Raw genomic sequence first — 23164 nt, forward strand, 5'->3', positions numbered from 1 at the left:
AGACAGGCTACTGAAGATACAGGCTAACAGGCAGCGTAGGGTTAAAGCAATACCTCACTACATTAACAGTAGGAAAGGCTTTTGTACTTATGCTGGTAAATATGCCAAGCTGACGCACTCGTCAACGCACGGTTGTTCTCAAAGGAAAATATACAGAAAAGGTACAATGTTTAATTTCAAAATGATAAAAAAAATTTTTTTTAAAAAGCTTCTTACTGGGAAATCAGATGAATCAGTCCAACCTGAGTGTTTCTGTCTCCATTAATCCACCCTTCTTACCTTCCTACCTTCGCATCTGTCACAATAACCCAGCTCTATGTTATGTCTATCATAGAGGCCCTAAAAAGTATTTGGATGCTCCAGTCAAAAATGGCTTTAAAATACCCTGAAGGCCAGTCGAAGACTTTGATTTTCTCGACCAAAACATTCTTTCACCAGGAATCTGTCATGATTTGGATTATCGGGCAAAAAGATTCACTTCTCTTGCTTGAGTAGTTTTGGTTGATTATTTAAAAATTGACTTCCAAAACTCCTCTATGTACTTTAGAGTTCCTGATTCCATCAATAGTTCAACTACTGACAACTACGATGTTAGCTGTCCCATAAAAAAGCTTTTGTGATGAAGAATGAAAATGTTTTTGGTTCTCGGCTGCATACTTTGAGAACGGTTTCATTTCTAAGCAGGTCCTTTGGTGACATCGCTTCTAATTTGAAAGCCAAATAATTGACTTTTCAGCAGTGGTGCAAAAAGTATTCAAGTCCTTAAAATGATTCATATCTCCCTGTTAAAATACTCCACTAAGTGAAAGTCCCCCTTTTTAAAAACCCTTTTAAGTAAATGCACAAGTATTATCATCTTAATTCACTAAAAATATCAAAAGTAAAACTTACTATACGGAAAATGCTTCCTGTTAGGTTTGAACTATTTTATGTGTGGTTTTTGGATGAATATTACTGCTGCATTTAATCCACAGCAATGCATTATAACCTGTCAATTCATCAGACATTTAGCATCACTGTATAAATCATGTGATTTCAATGCATTTTCTAGCTAATCCTATAAATTATAATCTATTTATTTCACCACTGCTTTTATAGCAACTATTTGCTACTGCCAATGTCATCTTCTCTAAACTAAACAAGGAACGTCTGTTTTATCAGCTGTAAATCACTTGTCTATGAAACAGTTTCATTTAATTTCTTTTTCTTTTTCCAACCAAAGCCATTAACGACTTAAACAACACAGAATGTCAATTATAAGTCGATAGAAAAAACGACAACAAGGTTGTTTTACAAATGCACTTTGCGTCGCAGTCCTCCTGTTCCTGTTGCACCAGCATCGACTCCAAACTGTTACCTTCTGCCTCGTGTGGAGTTTCCGAGTGGAGCCTCGCGCGCAGGTCTTCATGTCTCTGCTGCAGTGAGGAATGAAACTCAACGGGTTCACACGTGGAGCACAGGTGCGCTACTGTAACGTCACCAACTGGGATCCCGTTTTACCTGTTGTGACTGACAACCTGTAATCAGAGGGATCCGATTTCAGCAGATTTATGCAGAATGTGTGCATCATGTATGCACACATGGAAGTCATGATAGCAATGCAGGCAACTGACTTGATAAAAGCTTTATTCGTAACAACACTGTTTGACATGAACAAGTGTACTGTACACATCAGTGTATGTCTGCATATACCTCAATCCAAACTCTGTGATACTTAAATATAGATCTGATGTAGAATCGAAGAAGCATTTACCAAATAGGTCAGACCTGGTCTGGCCTACACGCCCGGTATTATTTAGATCATACATTTTCTTTAATAAACCCAATAATATTACAACTCTGGAAATCAGTCTAATAATTTATGGAATTGTTGTCATTTATCATCATTGGTCACTCACAACAGTAATGCATTAAATGCAAGATAGTCATCACACAAAACAAAAGAGAAGCACTAAAATATACAAGTCAGCCAGGGATAATGATGTGAGGAGATAAACCAAAACGCAGCCATTATTAATTACACTGGTTAACGGAGATTTTGTCCCGTACAAACTAATACCTGTTTTGTATGTAATTTTGCACGCTGAATTCAAATATGTTTTCAGTATTTCTCTGTCACCCACAGCTATTTTTTTTCCAGTATACACACATGGACATGGAAAACCAGTACCAAGGAAAGTCGAGTTAGCAAACTAACTAAGACTGGACACTAACGAGGGATGTTCAAAGGCCAAATATAAATATAAATCCTACACTTGTACATTTTAGAAGTGTGTAAACATTTTAAGTGTAACAACAGCCTTATTTACGACTAAGTGATACACACTGTCATTTAAAAACCACGTCTGAAAGAAAAATTCTAAAAACAAATTAAAACATGCTGCATAAAAAGGACTAAAATGTCCCCCTATTTTAGTTTGAGGGACAAAAAAGTAAAAATGTTGTTGCCCAGTGTTATCAAAATACATCTTTTTATGTATGCTGTCTGAAAGAGGTAAAACAAAAGACTTATTCTGTGTCATGGCATAAACAGTTGTGGAGACCTCAAAGTAGACAGGATAAGCTCCTCCTGGAAGAAAAAGAAAACCAGTGTTTCATTCTTGTGTTGTTGTACATTCAAATCATACATTGCAAAGTGTTGGATTTTTTTCTTACTGTAGATATGCAGTCAGAAGAATTGACGCTGCTATGGACTGCTCTCTCCTCCCATTTCAACAGTGTCACTAAAAGATGGAGGTTCACCCTCTTCTCTCTGCAGAGTGGAGCTGTCGCCGTCCACTTCTCTATTTTCACAGTCCTGTGATGTTAAAAAAAAGAGACAATGCAGTCACTGGTGACGTACTATGCCAGACAACATACTTCTTGTATTCCTACAGGACACGGAGTGAGGTGTGATTTGTTGGTCCCACGGCCATGATGACCCTGGAGACGTATCTCTCTGAAACAGATATATAGCATAGAACAGCATTACTCTGGAAATGTTTGGGCTATTTTCTGAAGTACTTCACTGAGTGAAAGTGCAATGTGACTTTAGCGAGGTGTTTTAATTTGCCAAAATGTGCTAAAATGTGCTTAATGCTAATCCATATAAACGTATATATATAAAATAAAGAGAGGCACGACCTCACTCTGTTCAGGATCTACAGTCTAATTTCTATAATATCACCATTACATCTTAAAATTGTAATTTCATGGCAGTATCTGAGCGTCAATGCTAATACAACTTTTTTGTTTAACCCCCAAAATCTTGTAAACCCCACAAAAGAGTTCAACTGGAAGAAGCAGTATTTTTTTCCCTTGTGGACAAATATTACTTCAGTATTTGTCGGTCTATTTCTAATTATTTGAATCATGAACTTCTGTAGAAAGCCCACACATTGGACGACGCATGTAGAAATCCAATTCTATATTCACTCTACGGAGATTAGAAGAGTTTAGTCTGAAGTCACAGCTGCAAGTTCTCCTGATCAACCAGCTCCGATAACATGCAGCCTTCACCAGTCTGTGAACACGCCACACAAATCATTACAAGAAATACAAATGGGTTTCTCCTCTTTGTCTCAGCGGATCCCTCTCACTCTATACTTGACTTCTATTATTCTCTAATACTAAATTATGAACATACAAAATGATACACCACAACCTTCTCGAGCCTTCATTTCAAATGAACCGGACAGAATAAACGTTCCTTCCCCAATGCTTATTGCCTTCAAAGGACTTCATAATACAGCAGATAGTTTATATTAAACCCAAGTCGAGGGGTCACAGGAGCTATTCCAAATTATTCTCCAAGTTATAAGACAAAACAAAAAGCAACACAGCAGTTACAAAACCAAGAAGTGGACTAGAGTGGGATCACAGTCCTTCTTTAAAACTCTTGAAGGGAAAACCAAAAAGCTTCTTTGATCAGGAGTGCAGAGTGTTTTTCTTCTCAAATATGTCTGTGTATGAGTTAAAGTATAATAAAAGGCTATGACTATCGACTGGAGTCTCATGAGTGGAAAATAGATTTTCACTTCTTTCATTTAAGTATTTTAATGTCAGCATGCTACACTAGCAACACTAACCTTGAGTGTAGATAATCCTTTTGACTCTATGACTGATGAGTGACCTGTAATTGGAGAGACCGGTGGTGATACAGTCGAGGGAGGGGACGTTGGCCCGTGGGACAAGGATCGGCTCCTTTTCACAGCAGAGGACACTGCCTGGGCGAAGCGGGATGGCGTTGTGGGAGAGTAAGGCCTCGCAGCTGCAAAGCTCCTTAATTTTTCCAAGCTTAACCCAACGCTCGGCTCTCTCGGTGACAGACTACTTTGCCTCGTCATTCGCATGAAGGCTTCATGCCTGTCGTCCTGTTTAGGGTTCAGCTGAACATTAGTGGCCCCTGGTGTCTCCTCTTGATACGGCACTGGAGGTGAAAGAGGAGGGGACGGTAACTTTGCTCTCTCTGCACTTCCTTGAGCCTCCTTTAGGCCGGAGGCAGGACTGGCACCGAGACGCTTCTCTGCTGCTGAAGTTACATAATACCCAGGTGGTTTTTTGTGCTGTGCCAATCGGAAAGAGCCGGGCTTAGGTTTAGTTGCGGGTGGAATCTTCATCTCCTTGACCTCAGCTGGTGAACCTGCTTGAGATGCCCCATTAGCCGAGGACGAGATCTCGTCTGTGTTACGTAAACTTGTTGGAGATGAGGAAGGAGTGGATTCAGGTATACTTCCATTACCAGTGTGTTGAGCAGTAGTCGTGCTAGTCACTGAGGCTTCCCTGGGTAAAGTAGAACGAAGCTCACTTTTTTCTGTTGAGACTTCTGTCTGTCCGCTTTGTTCCATCCTCTCATCTATATTAAGAGAGGAAATATTAAGTCCCTCTTCTGGAGCCTCGGGAGGCGCCTCCAGTGTCAGTGCAACTTCAAAATATCTCAGTTTCTCCAGAGATTTCGGAGGCACAATAGTATATGTAGTCATCCCCACCTTGGGGATGTAGTCCCTTGTGAGCTCGTTCGAAGGTTTGGGTTTTGGCTCAGAGTCTGTGGCATACATGGGCGGTGCTTTTGTTGTGGCGGGGGCACTTAGTGTTGAGTCTTGGCACGATGAGGTCTCTGAGGTGTGGGATGAGGCTTGTTTGAGGTCAGCGGGTTCCAGCTCCTCTGTCAAAGTGGCCATATCTTTCTTCCCCGCTGATTCAAAGGCGGGCGCACTTGCTGATGAAGGAACTTGGTCCATGTGTTGTTGTGGAGGATCAGGGAGCTGTGTGAAATCTGTTTGCACTTGAGCATCCTCTCCAGTGGGGCGTGATGTGCTGATGGCCGCGGGACTCTCCAACCTTTCAGTCGGCTCCCAGAGGCATTCAGTGTTTGCTTGAACGGAGGCCTCTGCTTCTGCACGCTGCATCACAGGTGGAGGGAGGCTGCTGGGTGCAGCACTGCAGTCACCTTCAGCACCGTCAGCTGTAGCCTCTTCACAGATGGGATCTGGGCTTACATTTTCAACTTGAAGTGGACCACTATCTGTACAGACAAAATGACATTTGTCACATAAGACAGGTGTGTTCACCTTCTTTAAGAAGGAAAAAGGAAAGGAAAAAATAGACGTGCTTAATTTCAGCAAAATTCAACAAAGGTAACGTTAGGTGTGTGCAGAATAGCTGCAGCACAGATAATATCTGCAATTCTACTATAATCCAAGTGAAAACCCACCAGTATCGGCCAGTTCAGATGAGTCGGTCCCGTCAGTCTTCTTCACACTCAGAGTTACACAATCATCCACTGTGCTCTGCAGTTGACTGTAAAAATCATGAAACGAGGGATTAAAAGTATTGCTAATGCTGATGAGAAAAACATGGCTGAGCCTTGAGGAGTATTACTAAAGTTCGTACTTGCCATCCGAGGACAGATCATAAGACTGATCTTCCCCACTGCCCTCCGCTGACACTGTGCTCTGTGTCTCAGTATCTGGCGACGGGGAATGCAACGAGACGTCAGGTGACATGTTGAGGCTGCTGTCCTCGTCCCGGGTGTTACTAGCAGTTGCAGACATTACAGAAGCAGTCGTCTCCTCCTGCTCCATTATTTCCTCCAGTGTGTTGCCAGTTGCAGTCACTGTAAGACATCATCACAAGACGAATCAATGACCATACAAATGTCATGCACGTTGATTTATTAGGTAGTAGAGTAGAGAAACATTTTTTTTAAATAATTACTTTGCCAACTTCTGTGTTGGCTGTAAAGTATAGACAATTTTTAATACGATTTTTGAAATGATTGGACAGTTGGACAAAATTCAAAGGTTCATTAACTGCTTTTATTATTTGTTTTATTTTACTGTTGTTGTCATATTTTTCCACTAACTGCATTAAAAAAAAACAAAAAAAACATCCACCTACGTTTATCTACTCGTGGCTCACTTTCCAATTTAAACTTTCTAATGATTAAGTTGAATGATCTTTTACATCTCGTTCTCCCTTCTGTAGTTCTTAATCTAGCCCTCGTAGGAAGCACATCGCAGCGGAGCTGTGAGCAAAAGGAATTTCAAGTCTACTTAAACAAAGCTTACTCTGATCTCAGTATCTACTGAGCTGCTAGAGGAAGAGCAGAGGAAGTGATCTTTCTCTGGGAAATTAGTGTCAGAAAAATCAGGAGAAACCTGTGCATGACATGACGTTGAACACAAGCAGACAGTGATTATGCATTCTATTAGTGAGGTCTCAGACATGTGTTGTTAGCGAGGGGATTATGGGTAACAAACCTTAGTTAAGAAATATTTAGAATATTTGTTCAATCCCTCTGTATGCAGGACGGGTGGAGTTTCCCTTACAGGACAACACAGTGAGGGTCTCATGCGTCGACACAATCACAGGAAAGTATCTCAAAGCAAATTGATTTTACTCAAGCAAGAAAAAAATACCAAAAAGACATTTCACAGGTGACTGTAATCAGGAAGAATCTATATTTTACAATATAATACTAAAAATGTAGAAAGTCAATAGAGTCAGGAAAAACAAACAGATAAATGGAAAGGGCAGTGTGGAAAACATGGGAGCAGACCCAGTGTGGCACAAAGTGTTATTCACAAAAGAGATCAAAATAAAAAAAAAAAATTGAATGTTGAAAAGTCAACCTGTGTAGACTAATCTTTGTGCATTTGCTGAGCCACATGCTGTGATCATGTCTCCGAACAAGGTCTGTAATCAGTTTAAAATGAAGCACTTCTCTATAAGAACCACTAGGAGGCACAAGAGCCAAATAAAATAAAAAGTGTAGCTTCAGGCTGCAAAGTGGAGTACATCTGTCTCTGCCTTTGAACTCAAAGTACACAAAATGTCACATATTGGACCAAATTTATTTCACACTAAAACCAAATTAATATAAACCAAAATTTTAATGTGATACAATGAACCCTACAGCCCCTGTTTGGGATGATAAAACATTGATAATAATAATTATAATACACAAATGAATAAATGTAAACAAGGGCAAACCTTGCAAATTGTCCTCCAGAGAAAGAGACTTTTGGACGACAGCACTGGGAGATGTGGGGGGAGGAGGAGCTTTGCGTTTGGTTCTCTTGAGTGAAGACTCTGCTGAGGACCCACGACTTAAACCAGACACCTGTGTAACAAGATTTATATCATCAATGCACAAAAACTCACAAAACATTCCCGTCATTTTACCATTAACGCCAAGTGTGCGCGGCTCCCAGATTGACCTGATCACCGTCCAGCTGGCTGTTGGGTTCAGAGTGAAGTCTCTGGCGAGTCCTGAAGTCTGAGGGGCAGCGCTGGGACACCAGGATCGGGGGTTGGGGTGCACGTCTCTTCTTTGGCACATCGGTGGGGATTATGGAAGAGCTGAACGGAGAGGAGTTGGAGCTAGGTAAGGCCATACTGAGCGGTCGAGGCTTGCTCACAAGCACAGGAGAAGCTGGGGCGCTGGCCGTCGTTGGCTTTAAAGAACAAACATCCAATCAGAGCGTGATAAGAAGCAAGTTTCCAAACAACATAGTGAACATTAACTAATAGCAAACCAAAGTAAACAAACCTCCCTGTCGGCATTTGAAGTTACTCTGACACAGCTACATTTTTGCATAGTCAGTAAATCAAATCTTAATTCACCGTCCAACAACAAAACATAATGTTTGTACTACAGAACATTCACCTGCTCAGATTTTTTTGTGCTTTTTCTAAACTTGCTGAAAAGCCCTTTATTTTCTTTCTCTTTTTGATTTTTATCCTTGCCTGGAGTGACTGTTCCTGAAAAACAGAGAAACCTTGTCAGATACATATCAATACTGTTGATATCAATCAGACGGTTTATGAACTGAACTACCTGCATACGTTGGGGAGCCTGGACAAGCAGGAGAAACAGGTTGTCCTGCAGATCCAACAAGCATAAGAATTAGTGCCAAACAAGTGGTCTATTCAATAATACATATATTATTGCATAATAATATTGAAATACAGAACGAGAATCACTGGATGCTCAATACGCTGAACCGCAAAATGTAATGTGCAGCGATCTGCAGCAGAGTTGGATCTTTGAATACATTCGTATTTACCCTTTGTGTCTCTTGCATAAACCTCCCGTGTTGCGTAATCATTAAGAGAACTGGACAAGTCCAAAGGGGTCAGTGACTGAACGTCTCTTAACAGAACTGTAGTCTCTGTGTCAAATTCACATTTCTCACAGATTGCCGGTAAGAATTCAGCAAGCGGAACCCGAGGATTTACTCGTAATATCGTTTTCTGGGTCTTCTTGAAGTTGATCACCATCCGAACGGTTGCCTGCAGAACAGAAATGTCCAACTTTGTTCATTCAACATGAACAGCAACATGCGGTGCTTACTGAGTGACAACATGCCTGATGGGGTTAATGTACCTCTGGCATCTGAGGACCTGTCTTCTTATTTTTTTCTTCCCCTTTAGGTTTAAGGATGATCTTCTCTGCATCCAAAGTTCCTATGAGAGCGCTGGGTTTGAGCTTGATGTTGTTTCTGTTGGCAGTGACCAGTTCTAAGGTGTGGCCCGACGGGTTCAGGTGATACTTTGCACAAAGTGTCACTAATAGATCCATAAGGGGTTTGCTGAAAGGCAAAAAGAAAAAAAAGATGACTTGTTTGGCAAAAAATGTGACAAAATCTAACATTCATAGAAAATAATAATAATAATAATAATAATAATAATAACTTTCTTTATATAGCACCTTTAAAAACAGAGTTTACAAAGTGCTCTACAGAGAAGCAAAACATAGTCATACGTAACGTCAATACCGGTAAACATTTAAGAAAACACGAGGCAAAAAAGACCAAACCATGAAGGTAATGAATACAAGGAAAACAAACAAATAACCAAAACGAGCAAATGGAATAGAAAACAAACAAATAAATAAATGAATAAAATAAACAAACGAAAACAGGGGAACAAAAGAACTGCATAAAAGGACGTAAAAGGACGAAAGAAAAGCACCTCTGAAACAAAGGAAAAATACATCTCATGTCTCATTAAAAAATGGGTGTGAAAATCTCCGAACGCAATTTATTCTACGCTTTTAGTTGAGGATAGTTTGATGGTTGCTTTTATGGCTGCAATTTTTTTTTAAATTTTTAACTCACACTGACAAATATAAACATCAGGAGCTAACTCTGTTGTGGAGGCACTTTTAACAGGTGAAGAAAGAAAAGAAGGTAAATTCAATCTGTTCATACTGGATTAGTCTCTCAAGAGCCCAACGTGTAACAGATAGCACACAAAGATTGTTTATAAGCTGTGTGCATTGTGAGAAAGATAGCAATATCTTAAGTAAACTCTTAATGAAAGTCTAAGCTGTGTGTGGGTGGAACTTTGTTCCAGACCGACATGGAGGTATGTTGAAACATGTTGATCTGATTAGGTGGTGCAGTCCCACTTTAAGTATTTCAGTTTTGTATGAGTCATTAATTAACTGTGGCATGTAAAAATGAGATAATTCATTCAGTTGGAGATAAAGAAGTTCATTAAGCTCCATATGTATCATTTGATGGGAGAACAAAAATAAAAAGATGCAATTAATTTCCAAGTACACATACTAACTAAAACCACAATATTCAGCTACTCCACCCATCTGACTCAGTCTGATAGAGACTGAATGTCACGTGATGACTTAATCTGACTTCAGTCTCATTGTTTAGTACTTAAATGTCATGTTAAAATGCTCAATATGAGCAGAAGCACTGTGGTGCTCAAACTGCAAATATAATCCTCTTTTATATGATCTTCTTTTTAAACATCACATATCGTGACTGTGAGACTGTGACTGTTCTCTAACTCTACCTTCCATGAACCACGGTCATCTTTTCCACTCCACCAGGCAGAACTACAGTCAGAGAGAGCTCTTTATCAATGAGGTTCTCCTTCTGGTCCATGGTTAAATGAGGGTTTCCTGGGTACCACTGGGAGAGACCTGGAGAATCCAGCTTCTTTAGTCCTGGCGGGGATGGTGCTTTGCTTTTGGTCGACACCCTGTAGTTGGACAAGAAAGTCTAAATTATGCTCAGAGTGGCTTCAGTATTTGTAAAAAGTCTGATTATTGCTCTGAAACAGTCACACACATGAACGCTTATATATATAAATATATATATTTGACCGTTTTTGTACATGCGTGTCAATTTTTTTTTTTAAATGGTTTCTGCCATCTGACAGAAAATCAAAATGAACCAGACAGCCTGAAAGGAACCCTCTCTTCCTCGGGTTTTAGACAACAGTTAGGCTATTACACGAAAGAGTTCAAGTCCACTTTGAAAACAAGTCACAAGACAACCAAGTGGACAGATTTACTCATTGAGCCTGAAGAAAGAGCTGTGAACAGACAGACATGTGAGAAAGAGCATTAATATGAGACAAGGAAGACCTAAATATGAGTCACTGTGGAAACGGTGCTTTAACTTGAGCTTTTAAGCTCCGGTAGATGTGATTTAATAGTTTAGTGTATGTTTTCTTTAATGTGCAGACATCGCCCATCAGTGGACATGATTTTTTTTTTTTTTTTTTTTTTCAGTGCGTGCAACTATAACAAACACAAGTGTGTTTTTCTTTTTTTGAGCATTTCTCCAGGCTGGACATTCCTGGAAACTGTCAATATAGTGTGCGGGAGAGCAGGGGCAGTCGTGTGAGAGTTACAGGCTGATCAGGGATGGTACACACAAAAAAAGGAAAATATTCACACCAAGATTTTCTGTCAACTGGCCCTCAGCTCAAATCTTTGATGAGTCGTATTTTAGAAAATTACATCATTTCCATAATTCAAAGCTTTTGACTGTACACAAACTGTTTTGATTTGAACAGGAGCATCATTATAAGATTTAAAGATAAGTCCCAACACATTTTGTTTTGTACTACCATTTTCCTGAAATGAAAAACAGCATATGTTATGATGAGAAAGCAAAGTAAACACCAGCGAGCCCAGGAAATCACATTCAGGTGTCATTTCATTCAGTCTGTGAATGCATGGACAAAAAAAGCTGTTCGCAGACCCAGTGCTCTGAATTACAGGCTGCAGTCTCACGTGGGGGCACTGCTTATTCAAACAGAGGAATCCGAGCAATGCAAGGTCACAGGCTCCACTGAGGCACGTGTAGCAAAGGATTAGAAGTAGTGCTATGGGGGCGGATGCCCTAAAACACGATGACATATATAAACAGACAAATACTTATCTTTTGATTCCAATTTATGATACTCTGTCGACAGTACTAATCATATAGTCTGGAAAATGTAAACTGGAAAAACATTATGCTCATAATTATAGATCTGGACAATATACTGAATACTCCGAATGTGACAATTATATTTTCTACTTCTGTGATAACGAGCTTAAAACTTCTTCTAAGTTTGTGGGGTTTGAAAATAGTGCCCCAGCTGCACCGGGAGGCTACGGCAGCTAATGTTTTAATATATACTGCTGCAGGAGCAACCGAGGCCTCCTGGACTGAACTTTAAAATCATGTCATCTTTCATTTGGTATTACTCACATTCTCCACTGAGACTTATTACTTATTTTACATAAAACACAAATATGTCACAATTCAATGTAAAAAACATCAAACAGATTTTTCTTTTAAACTGACTATATGCTACATGGTTTTCTAGGGAACAAAATTCATAGTATTATTGTCTGCTACTTTCTCAAGCAGCTACAGAGCAACCTGTATATCCACAATACTGATCACATGATCACATGATCACATGTCAGCCAGACTACAGGAAAAGAAGAGGAAGATACACATTTAAAAATCTTTAAGAGCTGACGCAGCTACAGAAAAGCAAGCAGGAAGGATGAAGCCACACAATATACTAAAAACAATAACCAGCAAGCTCGCACAATACACTGCAATGAGTTGTGAACAGGTTATTTATATTTATTCCCTCCATGCGTGTGTGACAGTAATAAATTAAGTGAACCAAGCAGGAAGTTGCAATGCTTATGTCACTCAGATCAATGTGGCTTGCAGCAGCTATTCCTTAATCCATAATGTAATCCATTGGTTTGTGTACAAAGTCCTTTCTGAGTTTCACCATTAATACTTAAGAAGTGTTACAAAGCATTGAGAGAATGCCCTTTGTAGTTTATTTTAGATATACGACTAACCTGTCCAATGTTATACTCTAACAAAGTTGTTTTCTAATTTGAGGTGTATTACATATTCATCCCATTATACATCATCATTAAGCAGGAAACCATCAACAAACACACAAATTTAAAAAATACATTTCTCGAAGGAGTTTCTGGAGACCAAATTAGAAATAAAAGTAAATAATGGACTTTTCATTTGACATGTGGCAAAAAACATTAAGAAGGCAAAATCATGATGACAAAATCAGCACAACTCCATCGCAAAGTCATGTTGTAATGATGCATGCTGTGTTTCTCGGTTCCCTTTCTAAATTCATCTGAGTTCATCTGTGTTCTAGTAGTTCAAAACCCATGAATTAAGATTTTGTTTGTTTTTTTAATTCAGTTTTCCACAATATACATTTAACTGGAGCGAAGCCACATCCACAGTAATATGCTGCTGAACTTTTGTTTTGTTTACGCCTCGTGTCAATGCTACTCCAGTATTTTTTCAACCTCTACATCAGACACTTTTAAAAATGATGCTGACCCTATTTTAGTTTAAAGTCTGCAGAATTTTGTTTTAGGACCTTTTTTTCTGGAAGAAAACAAACAACATCAAGCTTGACTACCTTTGGTTAACTCAACATGGATAACAAATTATAGACATTGCTGCTTTTATGCTAGCAGCTACTGTGCAGTTAAATTCTGCACTTTATAAAGTTACTACTGCCTACATGCGCAGGGGAAACGCTTTTATCTGAACTATTAGTGACGCGTGGGCCACTTTACATGATCCCTAACGTATGCGTTACACAGTGGAGACAAACCAAGGCTCAGTTTGCACCACCAGGACTAAATCTCCTTTTGCTTGTGTCTCTTTTCTGTGTAAAATCTTATTGTCTTTTAATTGTGGCTCTGTGCTTATTCTGAATGTCCCTTAATATGTAAGTGTTTAAAACCCAAACTGGGCTTTGCAGGGCCCAGAGCAGTAGAGGAAGGGAGTGTTAGATATGTCAGTAATGTGCAGTTCCCATACTGTTGGGGTGGGACCATCGCATATAACTATGAATGACAAGTATTCCCCTCCCATGACATTAGAGAGACTAGCTGCAACAGTCACTGGGCTCTCTACTGGGTACAAAGTCTGACTTTGTGGTTCTGGCTGATCGTTTGGCATCTTGCAGTGTATCTAAACGTTTCCTTTATCCACACATTTCAAAAGCTGAGTCGAGTAAGTACATTGATTTAATTTGACTGATATGCAGTGTTCAATGGAAAAAAACAAAACAACTATCGTGTGATATTGGACGGTGGATGGCCCAAATAGAAGTGGTTAATTAATAAGCATGGAAACATGCAACAATAGCTGTGCTTCAGGTTCAGGGTCAGCTCGGTTTATACAGCTGTGTCATCGGGGATTTTTACCGAGACACCTCCAGCAGTTGACAGACGCAGACACGCAGGCTGGTTTGTTTTTGTCATCCAGGCCTGTGTTGCTGAATGAGACGGGACGTGTTGAAGCCTGACTGTGCTGATGCCTCGTTTACAGGGTTTCCCTCGGAGGTCCGACACTCACAAACAAGCTCAATCAATACAACATGCTTGACAGACATGATCACAGACTACCAGGAAATAAGAGGCCTGTTGTCACTGTGCCACTTCTTACATTGTCATGAGATAATCTGGTGAATTTAAGTGGAAGAAACAAACAGACTCAAATATGTGTTATGATAAATAAACAGTGGAAGATGGGGTGCATTGTTAAAATGACTGTTTTGGTTTAACTGCAGCCATCAGATGATTTGACTGCGTGCAGCCTTAAAACAGACAGAAATAGAAGCGTTAAAGAGGATTTTTCTACCCCGTATGTTTTGAAGAGGAACGGATGTGACATGTGAAATATGTACTGATAACTACTCAATAAATATCAAGTTGTTTAAAAGACAGATATCTGGTGCAAGATAACTTGAGACAGAGGGATAAAGGCTGTAAATTCACATCTGCTTGATTAGGTTTCAGCTAAACATCCGCTAAAAACCTCAAAAGGATAAAGGAAAACAAAAGCACAGAATAATATCCAGATGCTTCATCTTGTGCAAAAATACTTGAAATATTTCTGTGATTATGTGTGAAAAAGACAGAATGACAGAGAGATGGAGGAGAGAGAGTTTGAAGAAACGGTGGGAATATATATCTGTGCTTTATTACAGGTAATCAAAAATAAATAATCTGTCAAATAATCTGAATATCAGCAGGATTCAACCATCTGAACAAAGGAATATACAAATTCCCCACATTCCTTCACACTTTGTCCCAGGTGGCATTACTTTCACCAGAAATATTTTCATCACTTCTGTGTATTTCTTTTCCATCCAATCAATTCAAATCCCTGGATCGAACATAACAGTGATCAAGTAGAAGCAGCTAAAAGAAAAAGCCCAGAACAAACCACAGTTAGAAATGTAACTTTCCCCTGAGGTCCTGAGAAGGTGAGGGATTAACCAAAACGCCTACTGCGGTATGCTCGCATGCAGCTGCTGGGCAGCAGGATGGCCCCTCGGGGAACTGAAGGTTCACGTACACACAAACAAACATGTGGGTTTTTTCCACCAAAGTCCTTCTATTCACTCACATTCAGACAACACCCTTATTATTTTAGGAAACAGGAGCTACAATTCAATGCTCCGATGACCCAAACACCACAGAGCTCTACTAGCGGTAGTTTACTAGCTGGCTCTGTAACTACTGCATGAGATGTGCAGGCTCAAACATGCCTCGGTGCAGCGAGTCCAACACACCCTCCACTTCAAGTCAGAACACATAGACAGTTAGCAGAATGCAAACAAACTGAGCACACAAGTAGCTCAAGGTCCTCTCCAACACTTTCAGAGGACTTCGGTGTCAGCAGTGCTGTGAGGATGATAATAAAGACATACGGGGAAGCAGAAGTTTGGAGAGCAGGTGACAGACCTGCTTTTCCTCTCAGTTTGGCAACCACGCTCTTACCTCTCTGCCTCAGGTTGTTCCCGCTTCAATCATTTCCATTCTGCTGTGTATCTCCCATGAGTAGTCAGACAGACTCAACTCTGACAGAATATCTTTAAAGGGCCTACCTTAATGCCACGCCTAAAGCTGTGACATCAGAAATATCTCCCCTCTACCTAAATCCCGTCGGCCCTCTTGCTGTGTCTGAGAGCTCCAGCTTGCAGTGCGTTGGCAGCGCTGCCCTCCTGGTCATGAGCAGAAAGGTAAGCAGCTTTGCCTCCTTTTGCAGACATGAACCTGAGGGTGTGGCCAGTGGAGCAGCAGTTCACAGACACACTGCAGCCTGTGGGCTCACAATGGTGGGTCAGGGCTTAGACAAAGACTGCTGAATTATCATGTTGTAATCATCAATGAGCTTAACTCTACTCACGCTGGCATCGATGTGATCATCAGAGTAAACAGAGACGGACTCCTGCTTCACTTCTTATCTTCTCACACGGTTAACAAAAACGTTTGAATTGCTCCCACTCCTTAATTTAATCAGGTAGTTCTCCTGTTTGCTTTTCATCATGAAAAACACTTTTCAGCGCCACACCTTCCTGCTGACTCACTCCCAAAACATGCCAGTGGACTCGTCTGTTGAGTGAAACAATAATGACAGAGGTTCTTGACAAACAACAGCATATCTTCCCTAACAGTAAGCACTTCCTGTATGTTAACACTGAGGAGCCTCACATTTGGACTGTGGTAATTTATGTATTTTACTTAATTTTCTTCATGTCCAGAGTTTAGATATAAAACATTAAACGGATCATTAACTGCATGTAATTTCACATCAAACAGTTTAACTCCTAAATAAGACCCACTGTGACTGACACAATATTCTTAAGAATAAAAGTTTTTTTCAGACTTTTTCATTGTTAATTTAATCAACACTTTAAGAATAGAGTGATTGATCTGTTTCCTCTCCTTTCTTTGATCTAGAAAGGTTTGCAGGAGGATTTGCAACCAAAAGCAGGAAGCTATAACCTTGTCTTCTAGACACATTAGTATAAGCCTATTGAGATTCTCCTGAAGAACAAAGCATCAGATTGAATCAATAAAGGGCGACCTGATAGCTTCGTGGTTAGTGTGCTGACCACATAGATACCTACAGTAGCAGCAACCTTTACTGCATCTCATCCCACTGCTCTTGTTCTCTACAGTTCCTGTTTATTTCCACTGTCACTATCAAAAAAGGCAAAACATGCTCAAATATAACGTTTTAACTAAGAAGATTTAATCAATCAAGTTTTATACTCATTCTTCAGAGCCCTATAATCTACAGTATAAATGTTTGACGCGTGCTTCATGTGGCAACAGCTTTTTTTCAGGAAACTGTTCTCTGTCTGGTACTGAAGCAATAAATTGAACTTTCAATTGTAAAAGAAGTGCTCACTGCCAGTTCTTTATCATCAGTCCTTCGCTTTCACTTAAGAATGTGTAACCCGTTTTATAAACTCCACCACCAAGTCCAGATGATAAGGAGATCCAGTGGTGGATGGAGATGTTAGCGTAGGGTAGGGAGGAGGAGTGAGGGGGTTCAGGGAGTTACACAGAATAGTGTTTGTGGAATGTGGAAATTATAGTTCTGAACGTTATGACAAAATCTCAAATCATTATTCATAACTATATGTTTTGGGATTTTAGCATTTATAGCTGTTATTTTTGCCATTCCCAACAAAGCATACTTCTCTGTTGTTGCGTGCCCCTCCCCATGATGCAACATCTGCACTTGAACTCACACATCATCCTCCTTTAACCCTTCCTCACAAACACTCTCCTTACTTTAACCTTCTCCCACACGTCTCCCACCTCCTGAGCTCTCTCTTTTCCCTCAGTCTCTGGAGGGCAGCCTGGTAAATGTTGGTAAAGCTGCCACTGAAATATTTCATTGAAGAAGGCCGACACCGAAGAGTCATCTCGGCAGTAAATGCAAGAAGACGTGCTCATGACATTCAAGGCTAAGCAGCAGGTAAAATCAGCTTCTTCCTGGTCCCCGGTGAGGGCGGGCTTCCTCCGTTGGTCTGCAAGTTTCCCAATTCTACACTTACATACAATTAGATCAAGGAACTGAGAATTTACCCTTCTTCACTGTAGTTTTGATAAACTGCCATCTGTTACGTGGTACTCGCAGCTTTGGGCAGACTCCACTTTCCCATTTCAGCCCCTCTTACATCCAAACCTTTCCACAAGTAATCCAACTACACCAGCACTTATCCACGTCCCCAATCATCTCTGTATCACTTCATCATTTCCATCAGTTAACCCCTGACACGGTTTTGCCTTTAAGTTAAGGTATTGCCTACGCGACACTTTTCTTGTGCCATATCTCACTATTTAAAAAAAAAAAAAAAAAAAAAAAAAGATTTGAGAGTCCGTGGGGGGGATGGGGACGCCTGAGAGGGGCACTGTTGGTAATTTGGTGAGAGGTCACTCACAGTAAACACGAGCTTTTTAAAGAGGGTCTGGAAAGGCCATTACTTCATAAGAAGTGTGGGATGGAACGAGATTAGGTAGAAAAAGAGCAGTATGAGAACTTCCCACCTCCGATGTGTGTCGTTTATTATTGCAGGCAAAACAAAAGCTTTTTCCCACAGCGGTCTCCAGCACAGGCCTGGACAAACCCACGACTCGGACGGTGTCCTGAGCATCATTAAGTAGAATGCTGATAAATATTTAACAACCAGCCTTATCACATCATCAGCTGTTCACTGGTTGTCATGACCTGCCCACTTTTCACTTATAGTGCTCCTGTAATAACTCCTGTAATACTCCTGCAGTGTTCACTCTTGTACTACAATGTATGTGTAAAGTGCTTAATACTACAGCAGAGCCAAAAATAAGCTGGCAGGTCAGTACATCTGTAAGCGAGTTAGATAATGAGATCTGAGATCATTCGGTGTGATTTCTCGACATCAATCCAGCCGGTGAACTGGGGTCTGCTCTGGTACATTACCCTCACTTTATCTCAGAGCAGCTCAAATATTTCAACTCTAAACATTACACCACAACAAACCCATGGCAGTGCATAGAAAAAAAAAGAAAGAATTGCAAAACATGTAGGAAAGAACACACAGCATGTTTCAGTCTGTTTATGCTCAAATAAATGCATTTAATTTGAATACATCTGTAATGAGAACAAACTTAGAGGAAGCTGTCTTCATGAATTCTTCTTTAAAATGAACACAGCAGCCGCACACAGTTACTGAAACTGCTTTTTACAGATAGACCAACATTTAGATAAAATAGCTTGGTGAGACAGAGATTTCCCTCGAGTCATAATTATAACTATCACACTGTGTTCCTTCATCTGAAACAATGCAGCATTGTCTGCAGTGAGGCATCTTTCAAAGGCACACCAGAGGGGCTTCCCTGTTTTGCCAATCACATGAACTGAGGTTTCTAAAGTAAAATAAAAAAAAACTCACTGCAACTCTGTGCTAAAACAGGCACCTGTATTTCACTACAAATAGTGTAAGCGGCAAATTGAATGTCTGGAATCCAAAAAGAAAACTTTAATTTCATCTTAATGTCACAAAGGTTACAACCACTTCTCACACAATCTCAAGGCAAGCACAACACAACTATCCAGAACTTTCAAGGTCACGGGACAAACTTTTACACCTTTCCCTCTACTTTTCTTTAAAAAAAATAAAATAAAAAAGGAAAACCAGGAAGCTCATTTATAACCACAATAACCACTTAAAAGTTTTAGGTAGTTCTGTTTCATACAGCACAAACTAATTTCTAATTTTTCATTAGTATTTCAATAAAAGCAACACCTCAGAGGTGGGACATAAAGAAATACAGCAGGACTACATGAGTCGTCTGGATCTTATTTAAGTAGCTCTACTTCCTTTCCTCATTGATGCTCACTGTTGGTGTAAATCTCCTCACTGAAACTGCTGGCTGCTGTTTGTCAGTATCATACCATGCATCATTAGTTTGAACAACTGTGTTATGAGATGATAAGGTTCACTCTATCAAGTCATCAGCATATAGCTTATATACCTTTATACCTGCCCTTTTTTTCTGATAGTGGTTTAAGCTTGAATTTATGATTTGTCATTGGCTGAATAATTGCCAGCTTGTCATTGTGTTCTTAAACAGAATTGTTTTAAACTCAACTACGCCAGTCGCAACAGGCTCGGCTTTTTCTAGAAATATCTCATCTGAACAAGACAAACACTGATAGTGAAGGTCAAGCAAATCGAGGCAATTTCTCCTTTTGTCACACAGAACATCTGAATGTTATTGGAGATGTGTAAAAGTTCCTATTGAGTTCACACAAAGGACTAATTCATGTGAGGTCATCCTGAATGTTACACAGGCTGAGAGTGGGAGGCATCCAACTGTTATGCCCTGGAAAAGTGCACAACAGAAACAAAGAGGGTCTTCCAGTCTGTTTAGCCAGTCTGCAGCCAGGATCTGTGTCTTAACAGGCTGCTGTGAACAACATCACTATTATATAAATACATCATGTCTACTTTGGAGAGGAAAAAAAAAGGAAAAATGATGACATTATAATAACCTACAAATTGTGTTTCATAATATTCATAACTGTCCATTTAATAAGTATTCACTGGTATTTACGGTCAATGCGTTGGCTTCAGAGTGGTAACAAAGACAACCCATTATTCCCTGTTCCCTGGATGTTAGCCATATTAGTCTGTCTTAGCCCTGTGAGGCAGAAAGCATCCATACAAACATAGAAAACATCCCAGTATTCAAACACACAGCAGCTCTTTGCCCGGACAAGCTTTGAGCCTTAGTGCTCATTTTCCTCTTGCTTTATTACATCTGGTGGGTGGATATCTTTGAATGACACCCTTTATCTGGCCTTTTGAACACAGAGAATCTGAGAGGACTTTCTGAGGGCAGCACGCTGTTAACAAAATTATATATTTTCCTAAATGAAGACAGCCGTGATGTCTCTGGGGGTAATTTCAGGGAGAAAACACTGTGAAGCGCTTTCGTCTATCCGAGGCCACGTTTCTCTACCTTGACTTTGGTCACTGTGTTTCAACTCCACATGCCAACATTCTTCGAGTATCTCAGTTTGATCGGTAAATCTTGCCATATTTTTCATCTGTACACTCATGTGAGCAGCTGTGCCCTTGGACTGCCTGCATGTCAGGGAAACAGCTGTGGAGATTCACAATACCTTAACTAATTCCACATTCTGCCCCGAGGAAAGCCAGCCATGTGAGATCATGGTTTAAGGTGTGTCCAATTAGCAGGGCCAGATCCAAGCAGCACACTGTTATAGTGAGTTCGAATGATTGAAAACATTTCTTGCTGTGCAATTAGCAGTTCCATCAAATGGCAAAAATTTGGATTGCAATAATAAACAGCCTCTCCATCAGGGTTTTTTCAGTGACTGATATACAAACTGACAGCAAGAAAGAAACACCCATTTCTGATGTTGTTAAGACATCCTAATGTTAAATAATATTTGTGCGTATGAGCAACATCTCTGATGGAGAAGCGCCAGCCCAGTGATTCTGGCAGGGTCTGTGTTTGGATAACAAATGGAGCATAGCTTTGGGGGTCACATAAAATCTTCACATATGACTGCACTTGAAAAAGTGAGAGGCATCAGGTTTATTCACCCCAAATAAAATAAGCCAGAAATAATACAGAGAACACATGTCTCCCCCCCCCCCCCACACCCCAGCAGCTTATGGAAGAGTGCAGTTTACTTTTCCAAATAACAGTCAAACCACAGAGAGATTTAGGTAGTCTGCTACTCCCCACTGCCAGGGAGTGTGGCTGCACTCTCAGATTACACAAGTATACTTGTGAAATGTAATACAAGTCGCACCAAGAGGGTTGTTCTTTTTAAAGTTAAGTGTTTACATTGTGCCTGAATACTATTTTTTACAAATGGGAAACTACAGTATGCAGGGCAGGACTGGAAACTTTGCAATAGCCATCATGGCATACTGGATTGGAAACTATCATTATGCTCAACTTCTCCATCTCACCTCTAATTTAAATCTCCAAATCTCGGCAGATTGCCTTTGAATGCCAAAAGAGTGAGTAGTGACTGTAAAAAAGCTCTGGAAACTCACTCTCCCCTTTTAATGACTCCAGCCACTGGAATACGAGCAGCTGACATCATCTCAGAGTCTATGAACCAAAACTGATGAGAAATTCCATCATGTCATACTGTATACTCACAGCTCTTCTTTAGTGCAATTTTCTTTTCACTGTTGGACATGATGAATCAGTATTTTATAGAATATCGGTTTCCAGCCTGGTGAATGCATGATTTGCACGAGAGGAACTTATCACCAGGCTCACAGGAGGCCAAATGTTTTGCTTGCAAAATAGTTCCCATGAACTCTACATATGGTCAAGGCAATTTTCTCAGCAAAAACTCTGAGGGCAGGAAATGAGGAGAGTTCAAAGGTTGAAACGTCCGCAACAACTGTGACTCCGCAGAGATGTACTGAGTGAAAGGAAAGTTAGTTGAAAGCTGGTTATGAAGATGCATCAGCTGAGAAAATAGCTGGTTGTGTGCTGCCAGTTGTTGTCATTCTCACCCCCCCCCCCCAGTTAGACACTCATAGGTGGAAGAATTTGATATTGGAATTCAATTTGTACAGAGGAAGAAAGGAAATAGCCTACTTTGTTTTTTTTATTTGTCCTACTTCTGTGTTATAAATGTATTTTCCACAGCGCAGGATCATGGAGGTTTGTTTCAGTTAAAAATGATTAATGCAGTAAAATAGCTACTGGTGACACATGGTCCCATTAGATCCAGATGATGTTTCCCTTCATTGACAAATACAACACTCATTACAGCTGCCAATCCAAAGGACTGTTCTACATACCTCAGACCAGAGCTCCGTGGATGGGACTGGGATCCATGATCATCCATGTCTAAACTCATTGGTTTAACAAAATCCCTCCGGCTAGTCAGACATAAACAAAAAGCACAATTCATGTTCAGTGAGATATATCATAGCGTTGTGAAGGCTGCAGTCTAACCTGCTGCTTTCAAGTAGTGCAAATGGGCAAATACTGAAATGTGGGCGAATCCCACATGAGGTCATCTCAGTCGTATGAAAGGCTTTTTTTCCTCCTTTTTTAATTATATTATAAAACTGTGCACGGATCAGGCCTTACCATAAATGCAGCTGGTTTTCGAAGCAGTTGCCAACTTCCATCAGTCATCAAAGCGGGAACCATAGTTGTTCTTAGACTGCTGCAAACACAATCTGTTTGGATAAATGATCCATAATTCCGCTCCGCAGTGTGTTTTGCGTCTTCTTACGCAGACCATTGAAGTGTAGTTAGCCCTCTTCTCTCCTCTCCTCCCCGTGCACTGCATACAGTCACATATACATTGACCTCCTCACACTGTAAACAACTTGACAACTTTTCTCTGTGCATCACAGACGCTGCATCGCAACACTGAGCAGGAAAAGTGGGGCGTTTCTCAGATCCAGTTTACCTTCTCTTCAGAGATCTGATGGGACCTTGAACGTGACGGTATCCAAGCTTACATCACAGAAAAACACACAAAGAAACGGACAAAGTCATGCGTGGAAA

General features: G+C 40.3%; 1 protein-coding gene across 3 annotated transcripts; it reads right to left on the reverse strand.

Annotated features, from left to right (window-relative positions):
- Positions 1–1609: 1609 nt before the first annotated feature.
- On the reverse strand, positions 1610–23139 carry cobll1b (cordon-bleu WH2 repeat protein-like 1b). Of its 3 annotated transcripts, XM_069702493.1 has the most exons (14): positions 22739–23139; positions 22444–22524; positions 10300–10488; positions 8870–9074; positions 8550–8775; positions 8321–8365; positions 8150–8244; positions 7701–7937; positions 7474–7603; positions 5872–6094; positions 5693–5778; positions 4068–5503; positions 2656–2797; positions 1610–2569 (listed from the first exon to the last, which is right to left on the reverse strand). In XM_069702493.1, exons 1-13 carry the CDS (start codon positions 22777–22779, stop codon positions 2687–2689), a joined length of 3105 nt encoding a protein of 1034 aa, XP_069558594.1. In that variant the 5' UTR covers positions 22780–23139; the 3' UTR covers positions 1610–2569; positions 2656–2686. The 3 variants fall into 3 exon arrangements, with proteins under 3 accessions (XP_069558594.1, XP_069558595.1, XP_069558596.1); XM_069702494.1 differs by lacking the exons at positions 22444–22524; positions 22739–23139 and adding an exon at positions 15993–16067; XM_069702495.1 differs by lacking the exons at positions 22444–22524; positions 22739–23139 and adding an exon at positions 15584–15765.
- Positions 23140–23164: the final 25 nt, after the last annotated feature.

The sequence above is a fragment of the Brachyistius frenatus genome, unplaced genomic scaffold (genome assembly GCF_029030835.1).
Source record: "Brachyistius frenatus isolate BFR_SWC_R1_liver_20210118 unplaced genomic scaffold, ASM2903083v1 Contig_42, whole genome shotgun sequence".
NCBI lineage: Eukaryota > Metazoa > Chordata > Actinopteri > Embiotocidae > Brachyistius > Brachyistius frenatus.